The sequence below is a fragment of the Nicotiana tabacum genome, chromosome 2 (genome assembly GCF_000715075.1).
Source record: "Nicotiana tabacum cultivar K326 chromosome 2, ASM71507v2, whole genome shotgun sequence".
NCBI classification, from domain to species: Eukaryota; Viridiplantae; Streptophyta; class Magnoliopsida; order Solanales; family Solanaceae; genus Nicotiana; species Nicotiana tabacum.
Window position 1 is genome coordinate 111,899,306 of NC_134081.1, and position 21,281 is coordinate 111,920,586.

The 21,281-nt window shown below is 38.8% G+C and overlaps 1 protein-coding gene across 3 annotated transcripts; it reads left to right on the plus strand.

Moving 5' to 3' along the window:
• Positions 1–3,949: 3,949 nt before the first annotated feature.
• Positions 3,950–18,007, plus strand: LOC107775959 (ATP-dependent helicase rhp16-like). Of its 3 annotated transcripts, none has more exons than XM_075237700.1 (16): positions 3,950–4,057; positions 4,369–4,464; positions 4,910–6,015; positions 6,661–6,783; positions 6,862–6,935; positions 7,079–7,142; positions 7,242–7,388; positions 7,476–7,561; positions 8,113–8,182; positions 9,340–9,462; positions 9,912–10,142; positions 16,096–16,200; positions 16,296–16,448; positions 16,697–16,785; positions 16,854–16,934; positions 17,752–18,007. In XM_075237700.1, exons 2-16 carry the CDS (start codon positions 4,422–4,424, stop codon positions 17,822–17,824), a joined length of 2,568 nt encoding a protein of 855 aa, XP_075093801.1. In that variant the 5' UTR covers positions 3,950–4,057; positions 4,369–4,421; the 3' UTR covers positions 17,825–18,007. The 3 variants fall into 3 exon arrangements, 2 of the variants coding, with proteins under 2 accessions (XP_075093801.1, XP_075093802.1); XM_075237701.1 differs by having other exon boundaries at positions 4,913–6,015; XR_012702665.1 differs by lacking the exon at positions 16,697–16,785.
• Positions 18,008–21,281: the final 3,274 nt, after the last annotated feature.

A 21,281-nucleotide genomic window follows, 5' to 3' on the forward strand; every position in this document is an offset into this window, starting at 1 on the left:
CTAAAAATGGATCAAAGAAAATGGCTGGTTTGTGGTTAGGTGGTAGGAAAAAGATGAAATAGAAGAGAGGAGGTGTTGCTGCGTTTTTTTTTCGCAGATCTGTGCCTTCTTTTCTTCGTCCTCCCTCCCCTCTCAATGTCTCTCTCTATCTATATTCCCCCATTTCTCTCTGTTTTGCAAAGAATCTCCTCTCTTTTTTGACCTTTCTCCTCCCCTTTTTAATTTTTCTCCTCCCTTTTTGACTTTCCTCTTCCCCTTTTTGACTTTCCTCCCCCCTTTTTGATTTTCCTCCTCCCCTTTTTGACTTTTTGTTGTATGTGTTTATATTAGTAAGAGAGGGTGGGAGTGTGTATTGATAAAGAGTAAGAGTGAGGGAAGTGGAAAGTTAGGTATTGGTGAGATGAGTGAAAAATAATTCACACATAGTCAAAAAATAGGTGCTCACAGCATGCCCCTCTTTGCTTGAAAACATGAAGAGTTTTCAGGCAAAGAAAAGATGAGCGATATGACTAATCATTGGCTAAAGTTTGGGGGTATTTTGAAGCATTTTAATGGAATTTTTTCACTGAATTTTTCTTTTTGGAGGAGAAGAACTGGCTTCAATGGGGTTTTAAGGCTGTGCTTTTCAGCTGCATTTGGGGGTGTTTTGGATGAGTTTTGGCATGTTTTTGCTGTTGGGTTTGCTGCTGATTTTCAGCTGGAGTTTGAGCTGATTTTCCCCTCTTTTCTGACTTTCCTCCTCCCCTTTTTGACTTTCCTCCTCCCTTTTTGATTTTTCTCCTCCCCTTTTTGACTTTTTGTTGTATGTGTTTATATTAGTAAGAGAGAGTGGGAGTGTGAAATGTTAAAGAGTAAGAGTGGGGGAAGCGAAAAGTTAGAAATTGGTGAGATGAGTGGAAAACAATTTACACATAGTCAAAAATTAGGTGCTCACACTCTTTCTTTCCAAACCAGGACTCCACTTACCGCTATCTCCGAGATCGCCAAATACAAGTACAGTTGTTCGTCTGTCTTTGGTGTGTAAAGCAGCGGCGGGCTTGATAAGTACCTCTTTAGCTCCTCCAAAGATCGTTGGCATTCTGAAGTCCATAAAAAGTTATTCTTCTTTTTCAATAGTGCGAAGAATCAGTGGCTTTTATCGGACGACCTCGAAATAAATCGCCTTAGGGCGGCTATGCGCCCGGTTAGCCTTTGTACGACCTTTATGTTGTCCACGAACGTGATATTTTCGATGACTTTGATCTTGTCGGCATTGATATCGATTCCTCGGTTGGATACCATGAACCCGAGGAATTTACGTGATCCGACTCCGAACTCAGATTTTTCCGGGTTCAGCTTCATATTGTACTTCTTCAATATGCTGAAGGTTTTCTGCAAATGTTTTAAATGGTCATCTGCTCGCAGGGACTTAACCAACATATTATCAATGTAAACCTCCATCGATTTTCCTATTTGTTCCTCAAACATCCGGTTTACTAGTCGTTGATAAGTGGCACCGGTATTTTTTTTAATCTGAATGGCATCACGTTATAGCAGTGTGTGTCGTACTTAATGATGAAGGAGGTTTTTTCCTGATCAACCGGGTCCATCCGTATCTGGTTGTATCCTGAATAAGCATCGAGAAAACTAAGGGTCTCGTGGCCGATCGTGACATCGATCATGCGATCAATGTTGGGCAGAGGGAAAGAGTCCTTGGGAAATGCTTTGTTCAGATCCTTATAATCTACCCACATTCTTAATTTTTCCCCCTTTTAGGGACTACCACTACATTTGCTAACCAATCCGGGTATTTAACCTCCCGAATGGACCCTATTTAAAGGAGTTTAGATACATCGTCCTTGATGAAAGCATGTTTGACCTCGGGCTGGGGCCTCCTCTTCTGCTTGACCGGATTGATTTTTGGGTTCATGCTTAGCTTGTAAGTGGTTATCTCCAGTGGGATCCCTGTCATATCAATATGGGACAAAGCGAAACAATTTATATTAGCGACAAGAAATTGAATAAATTTTTTCCTCAGATCGGGAGTTAATCCCGTGCCCAGGTATACCTTCCGATCGAGAAGATGTTCGATCAATATAACATGTTCTAGCTCTTCGACCTTCGATTTGGTTGCGTCGGAGTCGTCGGGGATTATAAAAGATAGGGGAACCCCGTAATCATCATCTTCATAAGTCCTCTGCTTATCCGGTTGGGTCGTGGCCGGTATCAGTAACTACTATTTGGCCTCTTGATTTGCGCCCGAATTCGGTTCCTTCGATGTTGCGAGCGTTGATATTGGAATCACTTCTTCGACTGCAAACATCTCTTTTGCGACCGGTTGTTCCCCGTAGATTGTCTTAATCCCCCAAGAGTTGGGAATTTTAAAACCTGGTGAAGAGTTAAGGGCACTGCCCTCATATTGTGGATCCATGCCCTTCCGAGATAGGCGTTGTACCTCATGTCTCCTTCGATCACATAAAACTTGGCCTCTCATATGATTTCGGTGGTATTGACCGGTAACATTATCTCCCCCTTAGTGGTTTCACATGCCATGTTGAACCCATTTAGAACTCGGACTGTAGGCATGATTTTGTCTTGTAGACCGAGCTGCTCCACGACCCTTGACCGAATGATGTTGGCCGAGCTACCTGGATCAATCAACACACGTTTAATTCGAGTTTTATTTATGAGTACAGATATTACCAGTGTATCATTGTGAGGCTGTACGATCCCTTCCGCATCCTCGTCTCTGAAAGATAAAATTCCTTCCGGTATGTAGTCTCGAGTTTGTTTCTCCCTAGTGATGGATACTTTGGTGCGTTTCAACATCGTCCCCCGTGGGATATCGACTCCACCGATGATCATATTAATGACGTGTTGAGGTTCGGTATCTTCTTGTTCTGTCTGTTTGTTATAATCTTTGTTCCTGAAATGATTCTTGGTCCGGTCGCTCAATAATTCTCGAAGGTGCCCATTGTTGAATAATCGGGCTACTTCTTCTCTTAGTTGTCGACAATTTTCCGTTCTATGACCGTGAGTCCCATGATATTTGCACATCTGGTTAGGATCCCGGACCCACTGCTCCTCCGATCTCAATTATATGGCAGATATCGATCCCTGTTTTATCTTGATTCACGATCGATGTCTCTCTTGACTTTGTCGAGGGTTCTGACGGGATAAACAGACTCCGAAGGGGGCCCGATTTGCTGACCGTTGGTCTCTTTTTGACTCGTTCCGTGATTTCTATCATAATGGTTGGTTAATGGCGAGAATTAGGACCCCTGTCGGATGAGTTGGCAAAGCTTTCTTCGAGACCGTTAGAAACAGGACCGGTTACGCCTTCGGTAAACTCGAGGGCAAATCTGATGGTTTCGATGGCTAACTATGACAATGTTTTGGGTTCTATCGTAATCACCATGTGCCGATCTTGGCTGATGGTGTTAGACGTCAGATCGATCTTCGAGCTCGACTCCACCCGATCACAGATATTCTGACCCTTGCCTAATCAGGGAGTTCGGAAGCTCGATTGAATATCGAGCTCGGTTTTATCCGTATACAATATGCATATGTATGTGGTATGGTCACAGAATAAAATAAACTGCTAGTATAAAAGGATGCAACTAAGGAATTTTTATTTATTTAAGCAGTGAAATTTATGAAAGATTTTAAAAATGTTACTTAATTTTTTCAATGTACCAAAAAATAAATACTATACAGGTCTCACGATGGTAGATCTTTATTCTCCTCAGTACAAGTAACCAACAAGCAGAGAGGACCACATTTTTACAGTTCTAATTGGGTCCCACTATGCTGCCACGCAAAGCTTCTTCAGCACGAAATTGACGTGTACGGATATTGTATGGTATTTCAACTTATACATCAGGCATAAGATGGTGTACCCTCTGTCACTAGCAAAAAACGATTGGCATTATAAAAGACTTTCCCGCTTTCTCAACTTCTCAGTTTCCTCCTCCTCCTCACCGTCTCTCTCCCTTTCTCTCTGTTTAGAGAAAGAGAAACGAAAAACTGCTGCTCATTGCTCAGAATGGAGCTTCCGTCTCAGCATTCTTCTCTTCCCGTAAACATTCACTCGATCATTCTCTTTGTAATTCTATTTTGCTTATTTTCATGTGTTATACCCTTTTTTTTTCTGCGCAAAAGTTAATTTAAGATTGAAACATAGTAGTACTAGTTCGTTTTGACTATAATTTTTGTGTTTCCCAACTTTTATTGCTTATCCAAATTGGTTTCATACAGCGATTGTCCGATTGAGAGGAAGTGTGGGAATTTTTTGTGTGAGATGAACTTTTTCTATAACATAAATATGTTTTCATGTACCTATATCTAAGGTTTGGATGTTTTTCCACTTCACCCTTGGAAAAAAATTAGGTGATCAAAGTACCCAATACTGGGAGAGCTCCAACGAGTATGATTATCGTGCTATGTCTTCAGATTCGAAGCACAACGCAACCTCAAGTAATGAAGGTATTCCATAGGCGCGTATGCTACTTAGTACTTACTGTACAATTTTTTTGCAATAATGTATAGAGTGTTATCTGGCTGTTTTTTTCTTTTTGGGGCAAAGGCGTAACTTACGGGTTCGGCCGAACCGTGGTTCAAGCATGTAGTTGTCTTAACAAATTTATTGAATATATACCCATTATTAATTTAGAATCCAGTAACTTAAAGTTGTTAGAATTCTAAGCTCATAAGCTTCAAATCTTGGTTCCGCTTCTCCATATACCGTATACACATTATTAATTTAGAATCCAGTAACTTAAAGTTGTTAGAATTCTAAGCTCATAAGCTTCAAATCTTGGTTCCCCTACTCCATATACCGTGTAAACATGACAAAAATGACATGCTTCGCATTGTTAACTTCATTGTTTAGTCATATAATGTATCTGTTCTGATTAATTAGTCCATGCAGCAGAAGATTTCAACATGGTGAAAGAAGAACAAACGAATGGAGTTACTGATCAAGATAGCGAATATCTTGCATTGATGGAAAGAATAAGGGAAAGGAAATTCGACCGCGCTAAGAGGCTGATACGCAACCAAGTTGTTAGACCAACTTTAATGTGGGAGAAATGGGAAGAAGAGAATGACAAATGGCTTGCAGAACATTATCCCAATGATTTTGACTTAGATAATCAGAATGAGTTACTTTGTGAAACAGCGGAGCCACCATCAAGTATGATTGTGCCACTGTTTAGGTACCAGAAGGAGTGGTTGTTTTGGTCACTCAAGCAAGAAGAATCTTCGACCAAAGGGGGTATTCTTGCTGATGAGATGGGGATGGGGAAAACTATCCAAGCGATAGCACTTGTGCTTGCTAAACGGGAATTAGGGAAAGCAATTAGTGAATCCGGCTTATTGTCATCTTCACTCAGTACAACACAGGAACTCCCAGCAGTAAAAGGCACTCTTATCATATGTCCTGTGGTTGCTGCCATTCAGTGGGTTAATGAGATCAATCGATGCGCCGCTGAAGGAAGCAACAAGATTCTTGTTTATCATGGCAACAAAAGGAAGCATATCCACAATATCGAGGAATATGATTTTGTCATCACTACTTACTCCACTGTTGAGGCTGAATATAGGAAAAATGTGATGCCGCCAAAACAGAAGTGTCAGTGGTGTGGAAAATCTTATTTTGAAGAAAAGTTTTCCATTCACCAGAAGAAGTGTGGACCTGATTCTGTTAAAAATTCCAATCAGTCAAAGAAGAAGAGGAAGAAGTTAAATCTTGGGGTAGAATTGTTGAAGCAGGAAACAGATTCTATGGAGTCAGCAACTAATATGCAGAAAACAGATTCTACGGAGTTAGAGGCTAATGTGCAGAAAGCCGATTCTATTGAGTCAGAGACTGATATGCAGAAAGCAGGTCATAGGAAGAGCATGAAGCGTAGTAGCATGACAGAAGAAGGGAAGAATGATGGTTCTATTAACAATTCAGCAAGTGTATCCCAAGATTTGTCACGGAAGAAGTCGATTTTGCATACAGTAAAGTGGGATCGCATCATCTTGGATGAGGTAGGTCATTCATTCACATATCATGCAAACTTATATTTGTTGTTGCTTTCTTCAATTATCATTTTCTCATAGTTCTTATTTGTCAGTATTAGCTGAGAATGTATATGGTTTGTTTCCTTGGATATGTTTTCATGTTCTGTTCATGATGCTTTTGATAAAAGTACTAGTTTTCTCCCAGAAGATCAAGTTGTTCACAAAGCCTAAAAGTTAGAAACATGGAGATCTGTAGTGATTTCTTAAGGAGCTAGAATGTGAAGAGTCTTGTGATTTATGCAGAAACACTATGGTAACTGCTGAGTAATATAGATGAAAGTACCTACCGGCCTCTATGATGATTTAGGCCATCAACCTTTAATTAGCAGTATGAAAGAAACAAAATATTTATCCGTCCTAATGCTCATTTTTTTGCTCAACTGCTCATCATGTTAAATATTATCTGCAATTCAAGTTTGATCTCTACCTTCTATCCTCACAATGGATCTGAGCATTCTGTTCTCTCTGTTCCTACTGAATGATGTATTTGATCTGTAGTGTGTGCCTGCTCCAAACTCCCAATCATCTCACTGCGTCTAGAATTCCTTAGTCGCATGTGATGCAATGTCATTTGTCTGCAATGTTTCAACTGATTGCACTTCTCTTGCACAGGCTCATTATGTAAAAGGTAGGCGCTGCAACACAACAAAAGCTATTCTTGCTTTGGAATCTTCTTATAAGTGGGCCTTAAGTGGTACTCCGATTCAGAATCTTGTTGGAGAATTGTATTCACTTGTAAGTTTAACTTTTGCTGGTTAATGTCTTCCAGATGTTTGTGTTATGAGATTAATTAAATGCTTTACTTTTGCACAGGTCCGTTTCCTACAAATAGTACCCTACTCTTTTTACTTTTGCAAGGATTGTGATTGCAGAACACCTGACTATAGGTAAACTTATAGCTTCTTCTTGATCTTTGTACCTACCCCAAGGGCTAAAAACATATTTTATCTCTTCTTTCTTTTTCTCCTCACCCATTGTTATCTGAAATCTTTTCTCTTGTGTGTCCTTTGATAAATTTTATGTCTTGCAGCTCTACAGCTGAGTGCCCACAATGCCCCCACAAATCTGTACGGCACTTTTGCTGGTGGAATAGAGTAAGTTAAATTGACATTCAAACTTTTGAGGCTCCCTCTTGTTGCCAAAAATTAAATTTATTGCTGACATGGTGAGGTTGATGTGTATTCTCTTTCTAGTACATTGCTACACCTATAAAACGTGAAGGAAATTCTGGGAGTGGTAGAGATGCAATGGTTCTTTTGAAACACAAAATTCTAAAAAGCATCCTACTAAGACGTAGCAAAAAAGGAAGAGCTGCTGATCTTGCACTTCCTATGAAAATTGTAAGTTTTGTTGGGCACTAATGTAGGTTGATTCAATTTGATAATCATCTTCTCTCCAGCTTATCTGTTACTTGTATATGGTCTCAGGTTACTTTGAGAAAAGATTCTTTGGATATCAAAGAAGAAGACTACTACATGTCATTGTACAATAAAAGCCAGGCACAGTTTAATATGTATGCTTCTTAGCCGATATATGCTGCTCCAGCACAAGATTTTATTGCTTGCCAACCATTCTTTGCTTGTCTGTGGTTCCCCAGTTTGCTGGTCACCCTAAAAATAGTGTTTCCCTATATTTGTATCACGAGGCTAGCACATTTATTTTGTTTTCTTGTCTTATGTGTTGACAAATCTCATGGAGTATGTTTCCTATGATTGCTCGGTCTTGAGTATTTCTGGAACATATTGGTTCCATTTCTTGGAATACTGAATGATTAAGATCACGTGCTTTCCTTTTCCTACCAATGTGTTAGATCATGAAAATACTGCTATTATCTGATAGCGTTTATCTTTCTTCTCTCTCTCTCAAAATCTCTTTGTCTCTCTGTCTATTCTTTTCTTTTTCTTCCATTCTCATTTCTTCTCCTTACCTCCCTTCTCCCTTCTCGTCTCTACATCACCATGAATTTCTTTTCTTATTATTTTTACCTTGCAAAAAAGTTACAAAAAGAGTAAGGGTAGTTTTAGATCTAGTTATACCTTTTACCCATTATGTATTTTGGTGCAGTTATGTTCAAGCTGGAACAGTGATGAATAACTATGCACACATTTTTGAGCTGCTCATACGCCTACGGCAGGTACCAAGATGATGCTGTATAAATGCTTGCCTTGCATGGAACTAATTGTTGTTGGTAATTGTTATGTATACATGCATTCATATACGTGTTCGTTTTGATTCTCTAGTTATTACCTCCCAGTCCTCGCAATTGATCTACCATGCCCCTCACTGCACCTTTGTGTCTATAATCTCTATCCAATTTTTTTTCCCTGCAAATATTTTTACGTTCAACTACTTTTCCTTGGTCCTTTCTTTTAAGGGGTCTTTATAAGTAGCCGGTCAGATTCCTTGTTTACTTTTTCTAGCCGGTATACATAGATTATATACTGCTTATATACGATTATAAACATATTATATATAAAATATATATATTATACATCCGCATGTTATTTTTAATTTAAGCCGTTCGGTGGGTGTCTATTTGGATTAATTTTTTTTTTTTAACTTCAACTTATTTCTTGTAATATACATAGAGAGATGCTGTGCAACTTCTTTTATCTTGGCCTATTCTTTTTAATATTCTCCAACTTCTTTTATGTTCTCCTCTTCTTATTCCTATCTCATTTTTTGCTGTAATTTAATAAAATTTCTCATTATAAGTTTAACCTTCTGGTATTACATTTTTTTGCTTTGTTAAATTTTTGAAGTGATAACTTTAGATGGTTGGACATGTATTTGATTATAGCTTAACGTATAGTATATACAATTTGGTCAAGGGGACCACAAAAGTTATTCTGTACTCAACCAAAGTGTAGGACTGGAGCATAGATTGGATTGCAGAACTTATCTGATGTGCAATCCCGCTCACTAGATGAGCCCTAAAGGTTAACTTAAACATATTTGTTTGCTTGAATTATTTTCTCGCGGCCGAGTTCTTATGTTTTGTTGTGCTGGTCGCTTTTGTGAATATAATTTTGAAGTACCTGACCCTCTTATCATGCTAGGCCCAAGGTATACATTTAGTTTCCTGTCACTTGTTACATGCGGTTAGTATTCACTTTTCTTTTTGGATCTTCCAAATACGCCTCTTGAATAGCGGGGTTGCAATAAAATAACAGTTCAAACACCCGTAATAAAGTAGAAACTTGACGATCTATAACATGCAAGTGTTTGTTTTATTTCAGTCAAGTTTCGTTGTGTTAAACGTTTGATTGATATCTTTTCTTAATTCGGCAGGCAGTTCTTCATCCTTACCTTGTGGTATACTCGAGTACTGCTTTGGCAAAAAATGGGAGCATGGACTCTGGAAATATTGAGCAACCTTGTGGATTATGTCAAGATACAGTGGAAGATCCAGTAGTGAGTTTATGCACCCCTTTTCCCTTCCATCCAAAAACAGGAAGAGAAAGTTCCAGCACCTTTCAGCTTCTCATTTTCTGCCTGAATATTATATGTACAATCGTTAAATGCACTTTTCTTGCATTACATGTTTAAAGTTTTATTTCTTTAATGATTATTGAAGGATCACATTTGTACTAGTTCTTTCTAGCGAAAATGGTGATGATATGGCCAGTGCTTTTACAAAAGCTACTCCATATACTATTTCCATTTTCCAAAAGTCCTCTGAAGTTCATGAATATCTTGGATAGTCTTTCTCCGGTATTACCAAAGACTTTAATAATTTATATATAGTTCTTTTATTTATCTTTGACGATCAAAAATACTTTATTAAACTCTTCTGATGGCATGCTGTCCTTATCCATTAGACGGTCTTTTTCTGAACTGTGCATCTCTTTTGATTATTGCAGATTACTTCTTGCAACCATGCCTTTTGCAAGACGTGTTTGATAGACTTCGCTGCAAGTGTGGGACAAGTGTCATACCCTCTGTGTTCTGAACTACTTACAGTTGACTTGCGTGCAAATAATGATAAGGCGGATCAGAATTCTAAACCGACTCTCAAAAGGTTTAGGTCCTCAAGCATACTGAACAGAATTCAGCTCGATGATTTCCAGTCCAGCACTAAAATAGATGCATTGGTATCTTATCTTCTCCTTTATTATTATATTTTCCTCACCTTACTTTTACTCCTTGCTTTATGTTTTTTTCCCTTCTCACAAAGAGACCAAGTAGGTGTCGTACCACATCCCGTACAGGCATCAAGCAACTAATTATGATTCTAAGACTTACATGGCATCTACCAGATGTAGCTCATGATGTTGTACCTTGATGTATGTGCTTTTGCAATGAGGAAAACCAACATATTCTTGTCAACTTAGTTAGTGTTCCAACCAGGAAAACAAGTTGAAGCTTATGGATTAAATGTTTTCCCCATTTGAAGTTTGAATAAATGGAGGAATCTCATTCTTACCATTTTCTATTCAGATTGTTCTCGAAATCTTCTATTATTTATCTTCCTACAGAAATAATATTCACAGTAATAAAAGCGGAATAATCACGTAGCACCGAGATACGGTAATTAACAAGAATAAAAGAGTGACAACGGCACCAAGATTTTTACGTGGAAAACCCTTTGAATAAGGGAAAAAAACCACGACCCCGAGACGAGCAACTGATATCACTATAGCAAGAAATTTTACACTTTGTAGGTCCGAGTAAAATACTCCAAAGACCACTACAACACTCAAAAAAAATAACCATCTTTTGATATTCTCACCCAACTACAATATCGTTCACTCTCTATTTTTCTCACAGACTATTTTCTTATACCTTGTCTGTGAAACCTCACTCTTTCTTTCTCTCTTTGTTGGTGTAGAAATGAGAGTTGAAACTCTCCTTTTATAGCCGGAGCCTCACTCTCTAAAGCCTACTAAATTTGACAATTTGCACACACTTTTCCTTCTTTTTCTTCAATGTTGACAATTCAACAAAATTGGCTACCAAACCAAAGAAATTCAACAAAGTTGGCTACCAAACCAAAGAAATTTTCCTTAGGCACATGCTTATTACTTTGGCTATTGAATGAGATGGACCCCATCAATCTCCCCCTCCAGTCTCATTCATCTAGAGGAGGTAGCACTGTCTTCTAGTTTGAGCGCATGCCGACAAGTTCTTTGCATAACTCGAACTTGTCTTTTGGTACCACCTTGGTCAACATATCAGTAGGATTTTCACTCGTGTGGATCTTTTTGACCTGTAAAGATTCGTTCTCCATCTGCTCACGAATCCAATAATATCTCACATCTATATGCTTTGTTCTTGCATGGTGCATGGAGTTCTTGGTCAAGTCTATTGCACTTTGACTGCCACAATAGACGACATACTCCTTTTGATGCAATTCCAGCTCTTGAAGAAACCGCTTGAGCCATACCATCTCCTTGCCAGCTTTTGTAGCTGCAATGCACTCTGCTTTAGTTGTTGAAAGTGTATTACACTTCTGCAATTTAAACTGCCATAATATAGCTCTCCCTGAAAATGTAAACAAATATCTAGTAGTGGATTTTCTGTTATCAATGTCACCTGCCATATCAGCATCTGTATAGCTCTTCAAGATTGGATGAGATCCTCCAAAGCATAAACAATCTCCCGTGGTACCTCTCAGGCACCTGAGTATCCACTTGACTGCTTCCCAATGTTCATTTCCAGGATTTTCAAGGAATCTGCTAACAACACCAACTGCATGAGCAATATCATATCTGGTGCATACCATTGCATACATCAAGCTTCCGAATGCTGAAGAAAAAGGAACTCTAGCCATGTTCCCTTTCTCCTCCACTGTTGTAGGACGCATCTTCTTGCTCAACTTTAGATGACTAGCAAGAGGTGTGCTGGCTAGCTTAGCATTCTTCATGTTGAAGCGTTCCACTACACGTTTAATGTACTTCTCCTGAGACAGCCACAACTTTCTGCTTGTTCGCTCTCGAACTATCTTCATACCCAGAATTTGTTGTGCTGGGCCCAAGTCCTTCATATCAAATGACTTGGACAAATATCCCTTAAACTTTGCGATCAACCCCTTGTCTTTTCCTACAATTAACATGTCATCCACATACAACAACAATATAATAAAGTTATTTCAGAAAATCTTTTAAAGTATACACATGGATCAGAATATGTCTTTGTGTAAATTTGACTTTTCATGAATGAGTCAAACTTCTTGTACCACACAGCCTTGGTGCCTGCTTCAACACATAAAAACTCTTATTCAGTTTGCACACCATTTGTTTTCTTTCAGCTACTTCAAATCCTTCTGGCTGCTCCATATACATCTCCTCTTCCAAATCTCTGTGAAGAAATGCAGTTTTCACGTCCAACTGCTCCACTTCAAGATCTAGGCTAGCTGCTAAGCTCAAGATTGTTCGAATAGAAGCCATTTTGACAACAGGTGAGAAAATTTCGTCAAAATCAATACCTTTCTTCTGTTCGAAGCCTTTAACCACCAATCGAGCTTTGTATCTGACCGGGTTTTCATTTTCATCTTTCTTGATTTTAAAGACCCACTTACACTTGAGTGGTCTTTTACCCTTTTGAAATTCAACCAGCTTGTAAGTGCCATTTTTTTGTAGAGATTACATCTCTTCTTGCATGGATTTCATCCACTAGTTCTTTTCTGGATGGGAAAACACCTCCTTAAGACTTTCTGGCTCCCCCTCATCACTGATGAGGACATACTCCATAGTAGGGTACCTGCATGACTCTACCCTTGGCCTTTTTGATCTCCTCAGAGGTTAAGGTTGTTCTTCTCCCTGAGTGGGATGATCCACTTGCTCGACATCGTCATCAAGTTGCTCCACCTTCTCAATAACCTCACCAGGTTGCCCCCCTGCTCGGCAACCTCGTCAGTCGTACTTTCTACACTTGTGGGAGTGTTAGAAGTATAAGGAATAGTAACAGGGTTAGGAATTATACCATTCTTGGCTTTCTCTGGCATATCATCAGCAGTTCCAACTTCACTTTCTCGGAAGACTACATCTCTGCTTTTGATGACCTTCTCCTTTACAGGATCCCGGATCCCACAATCTGTATCTGAATTCTTCATCTCCATATCCGATGAATATGCAAGAAACAAATTTATCATTCATCTTTGTTTTCTGCTCCTTTGGTTGCTCTGCAACCGAACACCTTCACATGTGAGTAGGACACCTCCTTATTGGTCCAAACTCTCTCCGGGATGTCAAACTCCAACGGAACTGATGGACTCTTATTGATCAGGTAACAGGCTGTCTAAACTGCTTCACCCCAGAATGACTTAGGCAGTTTAGCCATTCTGAGCATGCTTCTCACCATCTACACAATGGTGCGGTTCATCCTTTCTGCTACGCCATTGTGTTGTGGGGTTCCAGGAACTGTCTTTTCATGTCTGATCCCATGGTTCGAACAGTACTCTTCAAATTCCCTTGAAGTGTACTCACCTCCATTGTCACTTTGGAGACGCTTTAGCTTTTGGCCTGTCTCCCTTTCCACCGTAGCATGAAACTTCTGAAAAACTTGAAACACCTGATCTTTGGTTTTCAAAATATAAACCCATAATTTTCGTGAAGCATCATCACTAAAAGTAACAAAATATTTGTTACCGCCTATCGTTTCAATTTCCATTGGACCACAAACATCAGAATATACCAAATCAAGTATATTCAATTTTCTTTTAGACGATGTCTGAAATGAGACTCTATGCTGCTTACCAAATAAACAGTAGTCACAGGGTTTTACCGTTGTACCTTTGGCATAAGAAATGAGTGATTTCTTGGCAAAAATCTGCAATCCCTTCTCGCTCATATGACCCATTCTTTTGTGCCACAAATCTGCAGAAATCTCATCTTGTGCCGCGTTCAATGCACTTTGGCATATTTCTGCATTTGTCCTGTACAACATGCCATAAGCAACTCCTTTTGCAATCACCAATGATCTCTTAGTGAGTCTCCACTTTTGATTTGCAAAATAGTTCTCGTATCCATCTCGGTCTAAAGCAATTCCCGAGATCAAGTTCATTCGAAAATCAGGTACATGTCGCACGTCCTTGAGAACCAATGTACATTCGACATTTGTCTTGATACAAATGGCACCAATCCCCGCAATCTTTGAGAAACTTGTGTTACCCATTCTCACAAGGCCGAAATCACCTGCTACATATCTGCAAAAAAGATCTCTTACCGGTGTGGCATGGTAAGATGCTGTTGTATCAACCATCCATTCCGACTCAGGACCTGATAAGTGCATGCATTCCCCTTCCTCGTTTATACAGAGGAAAATATTATCATTGTTTTGCACCATGGCGGCTGTGTTGTCGTCATTCTTGTGGCCACTAGTTTCACCTTTGCCTTTCCTTGGATTTGGGCAATCTCTTTTGAAGTGACCTGGTTGATCACAATTGTAGCAATTTTTAGCTCTTGATTTGGATCGGTTCTTAGACTTCCCACGAGCTCCGGATCTACCATAGTTGCTCGAACTCCTTTGATAACTCCTGCCTCTACCTTCTGTGATGAGAGCATGTCCTTGATTTTCAGGCTTCTTTCTCATCTTCTCATTGAGTAAAAGAGCTGATGTGACATCTTTTAACTCAATGGTAGTCTTACCGTGCATGATGGTTGTTGCCAGATTATCGTACGAAGATGGTAACGAGTTCAACAACAAGATGACTTTATCTTCTTCTTCGATTTTCACTCCGAGATTGGCGAGCTGTGTGATTAGTCCGTTAAACACATTTAAATGTGACAAAAAATTCGTACCTTCACCCATGTGTAGGGCGTATAGCTGCTTCTTCAGGTACAATTTATTTGTTAGCATTTTGGACATGTATATGCTTTCCAACCTTGCCTAAATGTCACGTGCGGTATCTTCATCAATGATGTTATTTACCACATCATCTGATAAGTGCAACCTGATTGCACTAGCAGCCCTTTCATCCAAGTCAGCCCAATCCTCAGCTTTCATGGTATCAGACATTTTGGCATCAACATCTAGTACCTTGTGTAATCCTTATTGGATGAGTAGATCTCTCATCCTTCTTTGCCATATTGAGAAACCGCTATCTCCGTTAAATTTTGCTACCTCGTACTTTACTCCGGATATTTTTATTTTTCATCGAGTATAGTACTACCGATAGTGAATAGTATTTCTATGAACGAGCAGAACTTGTGCTCTGATACCAGTTGTTGGGAATAAACCCCCTACAGAAATAATATTCACAGTAATAAAAACAGAATAATCACGTAGCACCGAGATACGGTAATTAACAAGAATAAAAGAGTGACAACGACACCAAGATTTTTACGTGGAAAACCCTTTGAATAAGGGAAAAAACTACGACCTCAAGACGAGCAACTGATATCACTATTGCAAGGAATTTTATACTTTGTAGGTCCGAGTAAAATACTCCAAAGACTACTACAACACTCAAAAGAAATAACTCTCTTTTGATATTCTCACCTCACTACAATATCGTTCACTCTCTATTTTTCTCACAGACTATTTTCTTATACCTTGTCTGTGAAACCTCACTCTTTCTTTCTCTCTTTGTTGGTGTGTAGAAATGAGAGTTGAAGCTCTCCTTTTATAGCCGAAGGCTCACTCTCTAAAGCCTACTAAATTTGACAATTTGCACACACTTTTCCTTATTTTTCTTCAATGTTGACAATTCAACAAAATTGGCTACCAAACCAAAGAAATTCAACAAAGTTGGCTACCAAACCAAAGGAATTTTCCTTAGACACATGCCTATTACTTTGGCTATTGAATGCAATGGACCCTATCATAAAGCACCTTTATTTTGATACTCTCTTTGTTCCAATTTATGTGACATTTTTCAAGAACTTAATTCACCTAATTCAAATTCAAATTTGTTGTGATATTATCTATGTCAAACTGACTTCTCAACCTTTAATTTATGTTTCTTCCGTTTCATGGTGTAATAGTGAAATCCAATTAACATCTTATACTCAATATCCAGTAGGAAGATCCCATCTTGAGATTCAAAGTGAGAGGGGGTCTGTGGAGTACATGATTGATGCTCATTGCTTGTTTTATTGATTCTAGAGGGAAGAAATCAGGTTCATGATTGAAAGAGATGGTTCTGCAAAAGGAATAGTTTTCAGCCAGTTCACTACATTTTTGGATCTGATACACTATTCTCTTCAGAAGGTAAGATATAAAGAGATCTTTGCTCCCTTCCTACTCTTTCCTCCTTTCTTTTTCAGTCTGTGTAACAAGAAAATCTTGCCTTGTAAACTCTTCAGTCGGGCATCAATTGTGTTCAATTAGTTGGATCCATGTCTATTGCTGCAAGAGCTGCAGCAGTTACCAGATTTACTGCAGATCCAGATTGCAGCATTTTTCTTATGAGCTTGAAAGCTGGAAGTGTTGCACTCAATCTTACAGTTGCATCACATGTAAGCTTTTTTTCATTTTTCTGTCAACACCGACTGTGACAACTTTTTTCAAATGCCAAAGGGTTTTAATATCTAGTGTTTTATTCTATCGCTCTTCAGATCTCCTGTTGTTTGGTTCATTTAACATATTCCAACTTCACTTGTCTGTGCACTTAAAGAGCCAGCTCAAGTACCATCATCACATGTATTTATATGCTGAATAAGCGCACAATTCGTGGTGATACGTGGCTTCTCTATGGCTATGCTAGGTTTTCATAATGGATCCTTGGTGGAATTCTGCTGTGGAGCGCCAAGCCCAAGATAGAATCCATCGAATAGGGCAATATAAACCTGTTAGGTCTGTTTTGCATTTCTTGTATTTTTATGTTATTGAGTGGAACTTATTTTATCTTTTCTCATTTCTAGGATTATGAGATTTGCGATTGAGAATACAATTGAGGAGAAGATCTTAAAGTTGCAGGAGAAGAAGGAACTTGTTTTTGAAGGGTAAGTGGGTTTTTTCTTATGGATGGTTGCATATGTATTGTGACGAAAATAGGTGATGAGTTGAAAGTTGAAGTGATTTATATATATATATATGCTATCTTAGTTGGAGAGGTCTCAAGAAATTATGGAAATTAAGTAATTTTCTTCTAACTATTCTATAACTAAATGGTGAGACACTTGGTGAGCATCCTCATCTTCCACCGTGTAGGTTGAGGGTTCAAATACGTACACAAGTAGCTTCTCTTCCCCCTTCTACTTTGTCTAGTTGCAGCTCATCCTACCCTATCCACATTGTTCATGATTCTCTCAATCAATTCTTTGGTATCACAGTTGTATATCATCCCACTGTTCAGTTGCCTTTGATTTGAATCTGAAGTAAACTATATTGAAATCTTTGATTTCTTCCATTTAGCTACATATACTATTTCATGTGCGATTTCCCTCACAGTGTGAGTAATTATCAGATGATACTCTCATCAGTTCAAAGCATAAAGAATAATTTCTTAGTGCCTAATCTCACTGTAGTTAGTTCTTTTGCTTCCTCTTCCCTATGCAATAACCGAAAAAGGTCAAAAATTGAAGAAAAGGATAGTTGGCTACAGTGAGAGCTCAAATAACTTTCAGTGTTTTCTCATTCAAATAATTTCCAAAGATAGACCATTTGATGATTTCCCCTGAAAGATGTTATTGACCACCATTTTGTTTTACGTTTTGCTTTCTTGTTCCCTTCTTTACTCTCCCCACCCCCAAATACTCTCTCCAAAACCATTTTCCCCTTCTTTTCCTCGACATACTGAAACTTTCAAGTTGGTTGCAGGACGATTGGTGGCTCTTCAGAGGCCTTTGGGAAACTAACGGAAGAAGACTTGAAATTCTTGTTTGTGACTTAAATTGGACTATGTTCTGTTCTTTGGTTTAGCAAACAAATTCTCTGGTATTTTGTTTAGCTTCTATCACAAAGTATGTACATAGACTTATGAATTTAGCCAGTAGGAAGCCGTACTGCTTTTGATTTGTCCAGGGGAGTTTATGTTTGTTTTGCATTACAATGATTAGCTTATAATTTCATTCCAGTCAAAGAGTGAACAATTAACACTGAGGTGGGCAGAATGTCCAAGGCGTTCTTTTTTTTCATCTTAACCAAAATTTCTCATGTCTTGGCAGTGTTATAGCCTGTTTGGCCAAGATTCTAATATCAACATATTTTGAAAAGTAATTTTTTTTCAAAAGTTCATTTTTTTTTTGAAAAGTACTTTTGATGCAGAGCAGTTTGTGTTTAACTAATTAATTTGAAAAGCACTTCTGCCTAGCAATTTATTTTGAGAAGTGATTTTTCTCAAAAGTGTTGGTCTGAAAAGTATTTTTGTTGAGAAATAGCTTGTGTTTGACTAATTAATTTGAAAAACACTTTTGAGCAGCAATTAATGTTTGACCAAACTTTTAAAAACTACTTCTAAATGTATTTTTCTCCAAAATATTTTAAAAAAAATATTTTTGGAGAGAAGTTAGAGAATTTGTTTTAAGAAAAAGAAGCAGAATCAGAATGTGTTGAGCAGTGTTAGTCGTTTCTTATCATACTTGGTTGGGATCATTGCCATCACTGTATCTCCTCTTTCTGCATCATACGAGATCAAATTAAAGCGTATCTACGTTCATCTTCCACTCTAAATGCCTTTTCGAAGTGACTTTTACTGGCTTGAATTTGGGACTGTGTCATAGTTTTCTTTTTAATAAGAAAATTTAACTGACCAACTACAAAAGCCTTTGGGGAGTCGCGCGCAGTTTGGTGCTCACTGCTGCAGCGCTGCTAACATGTAGTAGTAATAATATTTAAGTACTACTCCCTCCGTTCCAATTTATTTGAACCTGTTTTACTGGCCACGAAATTTAAGAAAAAATGAAGACTTTTGTAATTTGTGGTCCTAAACAATTCAAAAAGGGCTCCAAAGTATTTGTGTGATTATAAAAGCTTCTCATTAAGGGTATAATTGTAATTTTAAGCAAAATTATTTCCAAATTTAGAAATGGGTAATTCTTTTTGGAACGAACCAAAAAGAAAATAGGTTCACATAAATTGGAACGGAAATAGTACTGTAGATTATAGAAAAGGATTTTTCTTTGTGGTAAAAGTTTTGGATGTAAATTAGGAAGCTTTATACCAACAAGGGGCAAGTTTTTAAAGGAAAGAGCAGCCTTGAGCTAACATTTTGGCATGCTTCTTGTCAAGAGGTTTTTGTTTTGCCCCAAAGTAAGAATTGTAGGTATATTTGGCTTATGCTTATCTTGAGTCTATCTAATTCCATTGAGGTAAATGTTTGACCAAAAAGTATATCTTTCGGCTACACTATTAAATTTATATAATAAAGGATTAAATCTAGTTAATATAATAACTCTAGATGTGAATCTTGAAAACATGTATGAGATGGGACATATTCAGTGAAGTGTTGACAATGATAAGCACAAAATGTTCATAAAGTATGAGCAATAATGGAGGTGTAACTAGCAATAAATAGCAATAAGTGGCTTTTAAGTAAATAAGAGGAATGATTCACTTAATAAAGGATGGATTGGACGAATGTTCTGCCTGACAATGATGAATGACAGATAAATCCAAGATTTGTTCGAATTGTTCTCGGATCTGGTAGAAAAATATGGAATAATATGGGCAATAATCTTCATAAAAAGGTAGTCTTTGTATCTTTACAAGAGAGAGAATCTTTTTGTAAAGTCTGCTCTTATCACAATGAATATCCCCCCTCCTTTTTCCTTCTCTATTTCCTTATTTATCTCAGACAATTCTTTAGCAAACCCTAATAGTATAAGTGCAGAGAATATTCACTAGAATATTCTCTTTAATATCCTATTTCAAAAACTAGCCGTTACTGCTCTGTCAGCGGTGCTAGACCTCAGTCATTATTGACATCTCGACCATGAATCTTGCTGCTCCCTGGCCGACCTCGACTGACTCTTTCCTTAATGCTATATTACCCTAAATATTCTAGGGCGGATTTTGTTCTATACAGTTAGTCCCTCCGCTTATTGAGGCCGGTCTCAGGCGGGCTCGATGAGCGGATATTGTATAATATGGTTGAAGCATTTGGACTACCTGAACGAGCCGTGATGATTGGGGCGAGTTGGCAGCGTGTCCCTTTGTGAGCCGTAATTCGTGGGGTTGTAAGTCCCACAAATCAGGGTGACGTTATGGCGATAGACGTCATTATGACGCGATTTTCTGATACGTTGCTTCGTTTCACGTGCGTCTTCTGATTGAGTCTGCCGCTTCGGTTACAGTCCCATGTAATGATGATTATTTCCTTGATTTTCGACGCTTGAGTTTTTATAAATAGGGGTGCGTGGGTAACGTTTCAATTGTTACGAAACCCTTACATCAAAGAACTCTGTATCTTCTTCTTCTTCCTCCATTGTCGTGTATTTTCTCACTGGTTTTAGATATTCTTGCTGCTTCTAACACTTCTTTTCTTGAATATCCTCCCTTAACAACATGGCTAATGTACCCCCTGTTTTCGGTATGGCAACTAACCCTATCCCTTTGGCGGTGCTTATACCCCCTCATACTGATAGGGTCTTCGTCGCCACTGAAGAAGAGAATATTCCTACGGTAGAGGAAATAATCCTTCGTAGTGAGAAAGTTAGGTTCGATTTTTCGAAGGCGCCTGAAGGTGAGCATGAAATCTCAGAATCAGTAATGGAAGAGGCCGATCTGGCCGAGCTTAGGGCAAAATTCAACATTCCTACCCATATCAATCTGGTCCCAGTAGGACGCGTCGTGGTGCAAATCCACGCCCCGGATATTGCGCGTTCTATGCGTATCCTTTCCAGGTCGGCTATACTCCCCCTTCTCCTATTGGCGGAGGAATTTTGCTGTTGTTACGGTGTCTGCCCGGCCCAACTCTCTCTGTACATCTACAAGCTTATTAGGATGCTCTCGAAATTCGCCGAGTTGGACAGGGGTCGAGGTTACACTCCACCATCTGATGCATCTCTTCGCCCCTAGCTTTTATAGGGGGACGATGTTGCATCTTCGCTACCGAGAAAGTAAATGCATGGTAGTGAAGATGGACGACTAAGCGAATCGTCAGTTCTGGCTCAACTACTTTTTCGTCAGAAACGAAGATGTGGTGGCCAATGCGGACGGCTTTCCTGAGACTTGGAATCGTGCTCGTAAGTATCCGTATTTTATGTAAGGTATTTGATTTATCCGTTTCTAGTCGTGGGCTCTAACATGTTGTCTCTTCCTTGTATAGCCAAGGCTATGCCTCCTCCTTTGGTCGTGGACATTTCCAACTGGGTTGGCCGGATTCTACCTCACACTATGGGGATTCGTGA

Bases quoted from the DNA above. Each gene is read 5' to 3' on its own strand.
- LOC107775959 (XM_075237700.1), top strand. From the start codon at position 4,422: ATGTCTTCAGATTCGAAGCACAACGCAACCTCAAGTAATGAAG. The intron at 7,389-7,475 runs GTAAGTTTTGTT...ATATGGTCTCAG, and splicing joins TTGCACTTCCTATGAAAATT to GTTACTTTGAGAAAAGATTC. The intron at 16,935-17,751 runs GTAAGTGGGTTT...AGTTGGTTGCAG, and splicing joins AAGGAACTTGTTTTTGAAGG to GACGATTGGTGGCTCTTCAG.